Source organism: Lathyrus oleraceus, chromosome 4 (assembly GCF_024323335.1).
Source record: "Lathyrus oleraceus cultivar Zhongwan6 chromosome 4, CAAS_Psat_ZW6_1.0, whole genome shotgun sequence".
In the NCBI taxonomy this organism is placed as follows: Eukaryota; Viridiplantae; Streptophyta; class Magnoliopsida; order Fabales; family Fabaceae; genus Lathyrus; species Lathyrus oleraceus.
Window position 1 is genome coordinate 438448941 of NC_066582.1, and position 13835 is coordinate 438462775.

The window sequence follows — 13835 nt, forward strand, 5'->3', positions numbered from 1 at the left end:
AGGGTTAAATAAACTTATATGTCATTGTTATCTTCATTGTAAGTATATTAGTTCTTTTCATGATCATAGGGTTACAATGTCTAGTAAAAGTATAATAGTTCATCATCAAATTTCCTTCGAATTCCACCTTGCTACTGCACCTTCAGATCCTGTTTATGTTGTTGTTATTGCTATTAAAGAAGGAAACACCATGGTCTTTGTTAAAGACATGCTTCAACGTGCAAAATGGAGGTTGGAGATGAAAAAAATAGAGGGTGGAGATAAAAAAAAATTGAAGACTAGAGATGAGAAAAAATTGAGGTTGAAAATTGAAGATGAATTGAGAAAAAAGATGGATTTGAAAAAAAAATGAATTTCGTGTATGGGACCATAAACGGTTACCACGTAATCTTTTTGTAATAGTAACTTGACGTCAGAGATAAATATCAAAAGAATTTTAACATTTAATGGACTATTATAAAATATAAAAAAATATTGCATTTGACAAAAACCAAAAACCAAAAACTCGCTTATTTATAGGAAGGAATTGACATATTTAACTCAGTTCAAAAAAATTAAAGATTTTTCCATATTTAAAAAAAAAATTGAAGTACTCATTTTCCCTGCTCTCCAAACCCTCTAACAAAACTTTCAAATTTATATGCAAAATGATTTTTGAAAGATTGTGGAAAATTTCATCTATATTTTGATACATATTGAATATTTTAAAGAAATTAAAATAACATGATATATAGGGATGATACAACGGATTCGGTCCGTTGGACATGTCCGTTTTACCCGCACTTAGTGCGAGACAGATCAAGGATTTAAGCTCTTAACCTCTAATGTGTTCATTCCACCTTGCTCTATTTTTAGAGGCATTTACATAATTGTGTTTTTAAGTTGTCTGCGGGTTTTTTCCACCCCGCCCTCACTTTTTTTTGGACGGACATAGATTTTAGATCCGTATCCTCAACTATGCCCGCGCCCCATTTTTTTACGACCTTTTACGAGACGGGCCTAAACAGGACGGACATGTCCGTTGCCACCCCTAATTATATATCAGTAAATATTATTATATCATTTTTATTTTTTTTAAAATACATGATATATCAGTAAATATTAGTATCATATTTTTAAAAAAATTTAAACATTAAATTTGATATGAGCGTAACTTTCCAAAAAATATAGCCGTAGACTTTCAAAAGCTTTCCCACTAAAACCCTTCAAAATCCAACAGGGGCATTTTCCATCTGTATACAAGTCCTAATCCTATTTTTTTCATATTGAATCAACCGTTTAGCATTACCATAGGCATATGTATACTGTAGATAATTTAAAACTTATAAAGAATTCATAGCATGTTGAGGATCGAATGTGCTTTTGTTTTATTACATCCTCAACTTGATCCCTAAAAATGAACTAAAATAGGCCCTAGAGCAATGTGTTAAAAATGTCAGATTTGCTCTCCAGTCATACTACGAGGTAAATAAAACTATTTGGGATCTAATAAATTTATTTTTTAGCAGTTCACAACTTAGATTTGGTGGCTGAAATTTCGGGATCAACTCTCCTCGTTAGACCTTCTTGAATCACTGTTACAAGAAGCTGCAAGTTCAACAGAATAGCGCACGGTAAGACAGTTAAACAAAGAAAGTGTCAAGATGAATTGATGTAATTTAGTAATCCTTTACCTCTTCCTTTTGATTGAACATATGACCTATAACAAAGCCGCGTGCTTCGTAGGCAGTGGGAGTGAAGACCTGTGTAAAGTGAATTGAGTTTCAATGTAACAGAAAACAAAGAAAATATAATACAGAAGTCCTCAGTGGAATAAAATTGGCCAGATCGAATTATTTGGTTCCTATATCATAAACCGAAAACGAATGATTAATCTTTGGATTTAATATGTAAAACTGACGATATGGCTTCATGCATTTGACTCCACTTAATGAAAAAAATACTTGGTTATACATGATGTTCTATACATGAGAAACAAAGAAACTCACCGCAAATAGCACCCACTCATCAGCTTTTATGGGTCGGTGAAACCACATTCTGAAATAAAAATTTAAAAAAAAAAATCAACAAAAAGCAAGAAAGCAAATTCAGTCTTCGAAAACTTTTTTTTTCACATACCTTGCATATTAAGAATTATAATGTCAAATAAACTACTTATTATGCAATGTAGGATTTGAATACTTACGCATGATCTAGACTAACGCCACGTGCCCTGAAACCTTTCCCACGATGTGGATTCAAACTTACTTGAAGAAATATTAGATCTGAAGCAAATGCTGCTACACACCTGCGAGATAAAGTATAAGATACAGCTGATGTGTGAGAAATCAGATGACTCTTGTTGGACAAATTAACTTACATAAAAGTATGCCAAAATGACCATCTCATCGCTGCCAAAAGGAAAACTATTTAATATTTTTCAAACCATATAAAGATTTTCCAAACCATCTCATCGGCCGCGATCGATAACTCTAATCATAACTTTAGTGAATCTTTCAAACCATGCTTGTGCCAATTGCTTTAACCCATATAAAGATTTTTTTTAACTTGCAAACGGTGTTGGTGGTAGTATGTTCACTGAATCCGGAAGGTATATCCATGTGGATTTCTTCTTCAAGTTTACCATGAAGGAAGGCATTCTTCACATCGAATTGGTTTAAGTTCCAATTACAATTAGCTACTAAAAATAATATCACCCTAACTATATTCATTTTTGCAACTGGAACAAATGTCTCTGAATAATCTATTCCATAGGTTTGAGTGAATCTTTTGGCTACCATCTTGCCTTGTACCTCTCAATCGATCCATCTGCCTTGTATTTAATAGTGTATACCCTCTTGCACCCTACAGGTTTCTTTCCATTTGGTAAAGAAACCAATTCCCAAGTTTTGTTCTTTTCCAGTACCTCCATCTCCAAATCCATAAAGCCTTCCTTACAAATCTGAACACTATAAAACTACGACATGTTCAAAACTTAGGTAGTTGGATAAAGGGTAAAGTGGTTGTTTGGTACAGCTTCTGGTATCTTTTCTAAGGACAATTGGAAGGTGTAAATCTTGATAGTGTGATGGTAGTGGTGGTGGGACTGAATTGGATTCTAGTTCATGTTCAAGAGAAAATTCAAAAGTCGAACCACTATAGTTAGAATTTACCTCATGTAATGACGGTCAGACTCTTGGATATGAGTAGATTCAGGAATGGTCTTCCTTCTTATATATACTAAATTCTTCCCATATCTTACATCAGTTTCATCTTTTTCAGAGTCACTTTCAGTTCCAAGAGTAAGGTCAGGAAGTATAAGGGACACATCTTCCTTATTTACATTCTCCCCTTGAAGATGAGTTTGAACGAAGTAACTTTCTTTTTCATGGAAAGTGACGCCTCGAGAGACAAAGAACTTGTGAGATGGTGGATGATAACATTTGTAACCTTTTTGGATGGAAGAATATCCTATAAAGACACACTTTAAGGCTCTAGGATCAAGTTTCCCTCTACTATCACCATGAATATGGACGAACGATGTACACTCAAATATCCTAGGAGTGAGGTTACTAGAGGTAGACACATTAGGATAGAACGAGGATAAGACTTCCATAGGAGTTTTGGAAGCAAGGACAGTAGAAGGCAAACGATCTATGAGATACGATGCAATTAAGACTGCATCGCCCCAATATTTCTAAGGAACTTTATTTTGAAATATCATAGCATGTGTTTGGTCTAACAAATGTCAATTTTTTCTTTCAGCAATGCCATTTTGTTGGGGTGTTTTAACACTTGAAGACTCATGAATGATACCTTCATTTTGACACAAAGAATTAAGATTATGATTAAAATAATCCTAGGCATTATCAGACTGAATCCTTTTAATACTCTTACCAAATTGATTTTTAACTATAGAGAGAAATTGAGGAACCACATGGCTAACTTTAGATTTTTGTTTAAGTAGACCCAAGTAACCCGAGTACAATCATCAATAAAGATGATAAACCAATGGGCACATGAAATATTTGGAATATTATATGGACCCCACACATCTGTATGAATTAAATAAAACGGAAAAATACTCATTTTATTACTAATAGAGAAAGGTACACGCTTGTGTTTAGCAAGCACACACACCTCACAATGAAGACTCTCAACATCTAATGTTTTAAATAAAATAGGAAACAGTTGCTTAATGACTCTAAACGAAGGATGACTCAGGCGACAATGGTATAAGAGAACCTTCTCCCTATTGGTCTTTATTGATTCTGACAAAAATAAATTGTTGCTGTGAAAATATGGACTTGAATCTTTGTTATCCAAGTAGTAAAGACCATTCCAATAAAAAAAATTCTCAAACGACTACAAGGTTGTTCAAACAGTGGTGATGAGCAGTACCACAAACAGTAGCGATGAACAATGCTGAAAAGTACTGTAAATAGTGTCAAAACAGTAGTGATGAACAGTGTCAAACAGTGCCGAAACATTGCGGTGAACAATGCCACACAGGGCGATGAACAGTAATCCGCAATGCGATGAACAGTGTACGGCTACTGTTATTTTATGCGGAAGCGAAACCCTCCCAAACGAGAGCTCGTGATACCATATCAAAGTTGAATAATTTGATATATTATGATTAAGAATATACAAATGCTAATCTCTTTAAATAGGGTATTCTGATTTAATGGGCCTTATTAAAGATCCAAATTTAAATTACTAATAAAAATAACAAATTAATTAATTATTTATAATAAGTTTGATCACTTAACTTCCAAAAGTTTTAATTGGGCTACTTATCTTTTTTTTCCAATGTAGTCTTTTATGTTTAAATTGTGTTAGAAAAAGACCACATTGTTATAACTATTATAAAAAATGGACTATTTTAATTTAAAAAATGGACAGTATTGGAGTAATTTTTACAAAAAAGAAAAAAGACTATTACAGAACCAAAAATAAAAGACAGGGGACACGGTTGAAATTTTTAAAAATTTAAGGACCAGGACAAAGCTAAAAATTTAGACTAGGGATCAACTTGAAACTAAAAAATAAGATAAAACACCAAAATGTATCTTCTCCCAAAAAGAGATATGTACCTATGCAAGGCCGGATCATCTGAAAGTTTTCCCTTTGATCGAAACCAGTATCTCAAACTGCATAGAATTTGTTAACAAATTCAGATAATATCAAGCTCATAACAGCTGAAATTTGATTGAATAGGAAGCTTATTGAAGTATCATTATATTCCTTTCCAAAATTTTCTCACCAAAGCATTGCATGCTCAGTGTACGAGTAAGCAAAATACTGCATTAGTGCTCAGGCTAACCTGGGAGGAGATTTAGTCTGATTTGTTGCAACTTTAGGTTCACAGAATCGTATCTCTATGGGCCAGGGGATGTACTCAGTAGTAGCCACTTTGTTCCGGTAAGTTCTGAAGCAACAAATTTTGTCATTAATACAGTACAGAAAATCATCATGCATACTAATTAGAGTATTTAAATCTCTTGTGATGACAGTGTTGCAGCTGATCACTAGAAGAAAACCAAGACTCTTAGATCTTAGAGTCTTTGTTTTCCAAACACTGATACAGAAAATCATTTGCCGGTTTAATTTTTCCCAATCAAACAGTTCAAAACCATTTTACAAGAAAAATGTTGAGTTTCATAAAAAAAAGGAGTTTCTGTCAATTTTATTTTTATAAAATGTAAATTCATAAAGGAATCCCATTTTATTACAATCTTTATCTGAAGCTGTTATAAAGCAGAATATTTACCAGGGCTGTCCTTCCCCTCCGTCAATTTTATTTTTATAAAATGTAAATTCATACAGGAATCCCATTTTAATACCATCTTTATCTGAAGCTGTTATAAAGCAGAATACTTTACCAGGGGTGTCCTTCCCTTCCATTATCAGATATAGCTTTTTGAGTCATCATAAATTGAAACTTTCGTATAAAATTATGTGTAGCTAGTTATAGGCAAATAAGGGAGCTAGAAAAGTTCTTAGAGACATAATGCTAAGAAAATTAACTCTCCACAGATTAAAGATCTTTCGGATTGTCCCCATGGAAACACCATGATGATTAAGCACCAGCCACATCAACTTGGAAGACCCGGGTTTAAATCAAATTAGTTCAAGCAAAAATGGATTTGTGAAAAGGATATGGATTTCCCCTTTCATGTAACCCATATTCTTAATGGACAAAAGACACAAATTTTTGTGCTGTATTGCCCAGAAAGATACATTTTGATATAAAAGTTGAGATTCCTTGATTGTTTACTAATCAAGAAAAAAAAACTACAAACAAACAAATAGAAAAACAAATAGAAAATACAGATAGTTAAATAGCAACGTTGCATCAACAAAATATTCCAAACAAGAAATCTTACATTGGCAAGCGAGGGTCAGTTAGACGTCTCTCCCGTAGCTCTTCAAATGGCAGAAGCTATAAGTAACAAATTAAAAAATATATATTAATAATCTGACATCCACGACAGCAAAAAATTTGTAATGAATATAAACTTGTTGTATCTTGCCATTTCTGGTACAGGGACAGATGGCATAGCTACTTCCTGGTGGTCAAAGGCTGATTCTTGTCCCTGTGGATTAAAAAACAACAATGATAAACGTACTCTTGAATTCAGAACATAATTCCTTGACTAGAGAAAAACTCACATCTTAAAAGAATATCAGTCAAGTCACAGAGACTCACACTGAACATCCAATAAGAAATGTGGTTGGGTCTAACTCAACCTTACAAAACCGTTTGGTAGAGTGAGGATTGCCCCCACTTATAAAGACATGTTCAGGCCATATATTGTCCGATGTGGGACTCTTAACAATTTTCTTAACCTTTTTTTCCTACTTTAGGGATGACAATGGGCAGGGTTTGGGTAGGGTACTATAGCACTCGTCCCCATACCCGCAGATGGAAAAAATACCCGTACCCGAGCCCATACCCGCTTGGGTACCAATATTGGCACCCGTGCCCGTACCCTATGGGTATGTAAGTGCACGTACCCGTACCCGTTACCTGCATTTCTAATAAAAATAAATATGTCAAGTATAAAATATCATATTATTTTAAATTTTTAGCAACATTAAAAAGTTTTTAAAAAAATTTACTTTTGAATTATGAAATAAATGATCACTTATAATAAACATTTAGTAGTTTAAAATTGATGTATTTTTAAAAATTGACACACATTTATTTTTATCATAATAATATAAATTAAAATATATAAATATATATTATACGGGTATGGGGCGGGTTGGGTACTAAGGTGCCCATCCCCTCACCCATCCCCGCTTATTTAAGTGGGTAATTACCTGAACCGATGCCCGTATCCATGTATGCGGGTTTTTGTCCTACCCGTTGTGGGTATTTTTGTGGGTATCCACTGGGGATGGGTCAAATTGCCATCCCTATCCTACTCCAACCACTCTTTCAGCGTATGAATTTAAATTGTCATATAATAAAATATCCAGAACCATAAAACTTTAACAAAATTTAGGGAGATAGGTGAGATTGTTTGGGAAATTAAACTGTCCCATACTCACTCGTCCATACATTTCTTTTGCAGACAAAGTGGTGAGCCAATTCTTAAACTCTCCATGCCAAAGAACACTTTGTAATATGGATCTTGTTAAAGGTGCTCTAGAAAAAAAAAATCATTTATGAAGACAAAGAACATAGTCAGGTAGTTTACGCCTCAAATGTCAATTGGATGGGCTCCCCTATTGGTAGACAATCAACTTCTTGGTATGGTGCAATTATCAGGGGAGACTTGGTATCCTAGACAAGTAAGAAACTTAGTGTAGTTGCAAGGCATGCTTTCTTAAATCCCTGAGAGATCGAGTTAGAATGCCACTTTGTCAAAGACGGTTGAATTAAATGACACCACCACTAGCTTTGTCAATTTCAATGATTAGTTGGTGGATATCATTATTAAACCCGTGAGAAGTCCTCAAATTAGTTGTAACAACCTTGAAATATATGATTTATAGGTTCCAACTTGATGATGACTGTTGATATTTATGTGAATAAAATATTTTGATTATTAGAATATTAGGTAATTAAGATAGAAATGATATTGTAGTTATCTTGCAATATTGTGATTGTACATTGATTCTCACAGAGACTATATAATAGAAGCTTGAGGTATAGGTTAAACACAGAGTTTCACAATATTATGCCTCTAATTCTCTAACTCCGCACCTATAAAGTTCCAATGGCTCAATATAGCTTCTTAAGTCATGCGAAGTCCAAAATTGTTTTTATTAGAACTTAGTTGTGTAATTAAGAGTTAGATATCTAACAGGCAAAAACAGCGAAAAGCAAGCAAAAAAGTGACATTAATACATGTAACAAATAGTGTATCAACAAAATATTTATTTTCTATAATATCTTTTTCACTATAATAAACAGACAAAAAATTTATCATGCAATATGATCAATAAATATAAATGCTTTTTATTCCAGAGCCTATCTGTCAAGAAGAATATATTACATGAAATGAAGCCAGCAAAGTGAATATGACTTTTCCATTTTGCATTGCATCCACTTTCCGTGTAGCAAAGCTCTTTCCGTCGCGGAGACGATGAACTTGATATATGATAGGCACTGGAAAATGATTGTTTTTTAACTTTTTAGTATGTCTGTTATGCTTAGTATTCTCGGCCAAAGCAAACAAATGAACTAGAATGCATACATAGATTTTCAAATCATAAAGAGTCTACTGCAAGATTGTTCATTATCTTAAATGACAGAAACTTAAGAATCTATTTTCAAGACAAAGTCAAAAAGAAAACAACTTCAAAAATATTCTTGAACAGAACCCTAGAACCCTTTTTTTTTATTTTCACTATATGCAACTGCAATATAGTTTCATGTTTCTTACTCCACGCATGACTAATAGCATTCACATCTCATCATACGAAAAGAAGTCAAAATAAATAGAAAGGGAAGTTATATCCACAGCAGAGTAATGTAGTCAAAGTTAAGTGATTAGACATGCTTACTGTGTAAGTCTCCTATACGAAGAAAATACGCATGCAAACTATGAAGTAACTTAAGGCAGTCAACAGATTTTGATGCGGCAGCTAGTGCCTGCATGTTAGATATTATCTTGTAAGAAGTCTATATATAGGAGCTGCAACTGACATGAGCAGCATGCTATAATATGAAGAAGATAATGTGGTTTTACATACCTGTCCAACCAGCTGTCCCCCAAACACCTTTCCAAATCTTGGAGCATCTGGAAGAGTGATTCCTTGGAAGATATCTACCTTCCAAAGAGAATAACAAAAAGCTATAAGGTGAAGTCCAGGTTAGGAATTTTAATACTTACTATCAAAGAGACACAAGTGCTGATATTACTATGGTGCTGCTTGCTATAAAAAATAAACCAGGAAAAACACATCATGCTATTTCTATTTACTATTTTCAAGTGGCAAGTGTCCTCTTTGTTACAGAGTAGTAGTTTGACTGTGAGGACATTCTATGTGGAATCCCAGGTCCGAACCCAGGTCAACATATTTTCCCTTCCCCGCAAATGTGTATTTGAATATGTATTTTCCACTAGGCCAATATCAAAATAAATAAAAAGTGGAAAGCATATATATCCATCCATGTTCAATGATATTTAAATATTTGTATCATCTTTCCTTCCCCCACTTTTCTTAGCTTTCATCATATGCATGTCACATGTCTATTCAAAGAGTCATGTGTAAGTGCAAGGATCAAATTATGTCAAAATGAGAACGGTAGGCACAGTTTCTCATATAGAAGAATACAATATTATTTTTCTAGGGCAAATAATCAGTCCATAAAAGCCTTATTGCACAAACACTCTGCAGAAATCATATGGGTTTAGGTAGGAAGAAGGAAAAGAGAATAAAAATTCTTGATAATGATATTCTCTTATGTATAAAAACATGATGGATGTGATAATAAAAAAGATAAAGTAGTAAGCTCTATTTATATCAATATAAACATATTCAAATTCAAATTAACATATGATAAGAGACCTCTAATGGTTCTAATTGCAATATATTCTCCACAGCTGAGCACCTCTCGGGAGATTTTTCTGAACTCCATATAGACTTTGGCCATAGCAGTGCTAAGTACTCACGGGGAAGCACTAAGCATGTTAGCTGCCACAGAAAACAACAAAAATCACCGTAGCGGTAAATAACTCATTTCACATGAGTGAAACTCAGGTTCTTCGACAGTAGATTTTGAAATTAGAAAGCAGTAGGAAAAGAAACTAAAGGAGAACCTTAGACAGAGCAACAACATCTGCATTATGAACTGTATTTGACAAACCTGAAAGATGCACGTTCACATTATTCTCACATATTACCTAACAAAGCAATATTAAAAAAAAATCTCTAGTATCTCTAGTGACAAAGCATAAATCAAGAAAACATAAATAACAGCTTTATGCAGAAGAACATGGGTATACTTTGGAAATGAATGACCAGTTTAACCCACAAAAAGGTTTAAAGAGAGAAAACATAGAGTTATGGTGGCAAAGTCCTACTTATTTGTTAGCAATAAATATTAGTACAGAGAATGAAGTAAAGTATTAGAAAAATTATGACAAATTGATAATAAAACTAGTCAACAGTTTTCCAACTAATTTTAAGCAACCACGTTCAATAAAAAACTCGTGCTTTCTAGTAGAGTAGAAGACTGCATGTGAGTTAGAAAATGATAACCTAATTGATAAACTTAACAGTGCAGAAGAAGAAAATAATTAGGAATAACCCAATCATGATGGCACAAACTACTTGGCTAGCATACAGCCAGCCTATGGGATGAAAGAAAAAATACTCATATGCCCCAAAAAAGTGTAATTTGAGTCATAAGAAGAAGCTTATTACCACAACCAAAGTAGTCATATTTATTCAATTGGAACTCTGGACGATTTTCATCATGGGCACTAACAGATCCAACAACCTCAGCCTACAAGAAATGAAGCTAAACTTTTAGTAAAAATTGGCCAAATGAAATGCTAAGTAAATGCAACTCACTGTCATTTTATTAACTTCTAGATTAGTGCAGGGCCTACCAAAGTTGTCCTACACTACCCAGAGCAATTCAATGCAGTTTGGTTTTTTTTATGCATGGTCTATGATATGGAGATATATTAACATACCTCTCCATCCCATATGAAGTAAGTTCCATCTCCTGGTTCATCCTCACGTGCAACATACTCCCCTCGCTCTGCAAAAAGAATCAATCAATTGAGAATTGAAAATGTAATGTTGGTATCCTCCAACCAATTTATACAATTCTAAATGTTGTTATATACTGTAATTATTACCATGGATAAAGAGACTCCATAGTGAAACAACTTTTTCATGAAAACTTCAAGAACAAATGTCAAAACATATTTTCAGATAATTCATTGCTTGAGTTCCTATTCACAAATACAATTGTGCATTATAGGTCACCACAAACACTATGTGCGTGTTTGGATGAACACAAAACTTCAAATTCACTTATGGAAAAGTTAAAAGAGAATGTAAGACTTAATCCCTATGATTGCTCGCGTGTCCACTTATCCATATTTGCATCCTGAGACAAGTTTATGTCAGAAATTATTAATTATCGTTTCAACTGAACTTTAGGTGGAATGTCTTCACAGTGCTATCAGACATGTGCAAAATTGATTTTGGTATGTCAGTGGATTTTATTAGAATTATTTTGTCTCTAGAACCGATTCAAATTCTTTTTGTTTTTACAAAAGACATTACTCTGACTACAAATTAAAATATGTAGCTGTTACCTCCAATCCGAACGTGATTTTAAACTTATTATTCAACTCATTTTCATGTGAACATATGCAAACATAAATAAATTTACCTTAGACTTTTAACTAAACTCAATTTTATAAAATCAATTTTCGCCATAGTAGACCCAAATACACACAAATCTACAAAGCACGGACACCTGAAACACGACACCGACACTCACATGTCAATACCAGTAATAATTTGAAAAAATGAATAAATTAAACGTAATCGCAAACGTCGGTGTCTGCTTCGGATACTAACACACTTTTTTCAGAAGTGTCGGTGCTACATATACAAAATCCGACAATCATATCATATCATTCCCACTCAAATCCATATATTCAACTTCAATTTTCACATAATCAACTCTTCCAATTCAAAGCAGAAAACTAATCATAACCTAATTATTCACTTTATTGCACATTCATGTAACAGTATCCATTTTTTTCATGGTCTCAATGCAACTGCAATATAAAAAAAAATCATTTCAATTTGATAAAATTGAAATAAATACCATAGTGTTTAACAACCACAAGTTCTGATATCTTCTTTATAGACGAACTAGGTAGCCTCTGTAGTAGAGGAACGCATCCGAGAAACTCTACTACTGCAAAAAAAAAATCACAAAAACGAAACAAAATTAAAAATATATATATATAATCATCACACAAATTCGAAATGGAAAAAAAAACGCAAAAACACATCGCAATTGGAAGTAACTTTTCAGCATAATCGAAACGGAAACTGACCTTCTTGTTTGAGGTCCATTTTCACTGAATTGCATCGATTTTATCGCAATATGTTAGCGCATTCTCGCACGAAAATTTTCGTGGTATAAATATGTATGGAAGAGGAAGGGTGGGGATCTAGTGTGTGGTGGTGTAAGGTTGCAGCATGGAGGTTTGGAGATTGGTGCAATAGTGAAAATGAGTGAATCGAGTGAAGAAATTTTCCGTCCACGTGAACTAATGTTGGTCGGTGCATTGTAAAATATAGGGTCCGAATTTATTTATTTTTTTATTATTTTTGAAGATGCTTAATATAATAAAATCTTAATACAAAAGGGTGGAAAGTGGAAACTAGGGGAAAAAGGTCTCTTGGATTAATGCACGAGCAATCTTTTTATTTTTTTAATGGGCAATAATACTTTTCCGTCTTTTTATAACCGGTGTGCTCTTTTGAATTTTACACGTGTTAATTTTAATGATAAATATAAATAGTAATAATAAAATAATTAAGAATAAGATGATAATAAAAAATATAAATATTGATATTTTAAATAAATAAATAATTTAAATCAAATAAAAATGAAATAGTGAAGGGAGTAGTTAGTATCATAAACAACCTAGCATACAAACAAACTTATCTGCTGATTTGATTTTATAAGGGTGAAGTGATAACAATTCTGCATTCAAGAAATCCCATTGATGACAATTCACATTGTTTGTTATTCGTGTGGAATTGAGCTCAAAACACATTTTAATTTTATTAAGGTTGAGGTTCTGCTGCCATTTGATTATTGAAAGAAGGCGTAAGGTCTCGCACGTGTTAATATATATTATTCAGTCATTATTATAAGTAAATTTGATTTTTTTGATACATTCGATTGTCAATGTATCTAGTTCATATATGGACTAGATACATTGACAGTCAAATGTACCCAAAAAAATTAAATTTACTTATAATAGTGACTTTATAATAGTGACCAGAGGGTGCATGTGATATGAGAAATCAACTTGGTTCAAGTTAATACAAATTGAGATTCAATATCTACTTTATTATGGATTTTTGAGAAAGATGCATCAACAGTGTATATTTGAACCGCACAATAGAAATTTTTCTTCAAAATGAATATGTAGAGTCTTAGCTTCGGGTTTAGGTGTTGACCGAAGAGGTTGTTGTTGACTTATCGACAAGTGTACCGATATTGTCGAAGTAATACTTAAAATATCGTTTTCACGAGGGTTGCAATATAACAACGTGTACGATTGTGCGAATTAAAATTAACATTAAGGGGTTTTTGAGTTTGAAAGTGAAAAAGGGAAATTGAAAAG

General features: G+C 33.2%; 1 protein-coding gene across 1 annotated transcript; it reads right to left on the bottom strand.

Moving 5' to 3' along the window:
- Positions 1-1298: 1298 nt before the first annotated feature.
- LOC127135185 (acyl-CoA hydrolase 2) lies at positions 1299-12762 on the bottom strand. Its single transcript, XM_051061968.1, has 17 exons — positions 12531-12762; positions 12296-12388; positions 11142-11209; positions 10867-10948; positions 10260-10306; positions 10009-10134; positions 9190-9267; positions 9001-9088; positions 8490-8602; positions 6516-6578; positions 6369-6424; positions 5306-5410; positions 5076-5132; positions 2186-2287; positions 1989-2037; positions 1674-1742; positions 1299-1587 (listed from the first exon to the last, which is right to left on the bottom strand). Exons 1-17 carry the CDS (start codon positions 12547-12549, stop codon positions 1510-1512), a joined length of 1293 nt encoding a protein of 430 aa, XP_050917925.1. The 5' UTR covers positions 12550-12762; the 3' UTR covers positions 1299-1509.
- Between the last annotated feature and the right edge of the window lie 1073 nt (positions 12763-13835).

What these genes read in the sequence shown, in the direction of transcription:
- LOC127135185 (XM_051061968.1), bottom strand. An exon ending in CTGTCCCTGTACCAGAAATG is followed by an intron (nt 6,425 to 6,515) that starts GCAAGATACAAC and finishes TGTTACTTATAG; the next exon opens with CTTCTGCCATTTGAAGAGCT. An exon ending in GGCGTTAGTCTAGATCATGC is followed by an intron (nt 2,038 to 2,185) that starts GTAAGTATTCAA and finishes TTTTTATTTCAG; the next exon opens with AATGTGGTTTCACCGACCCA.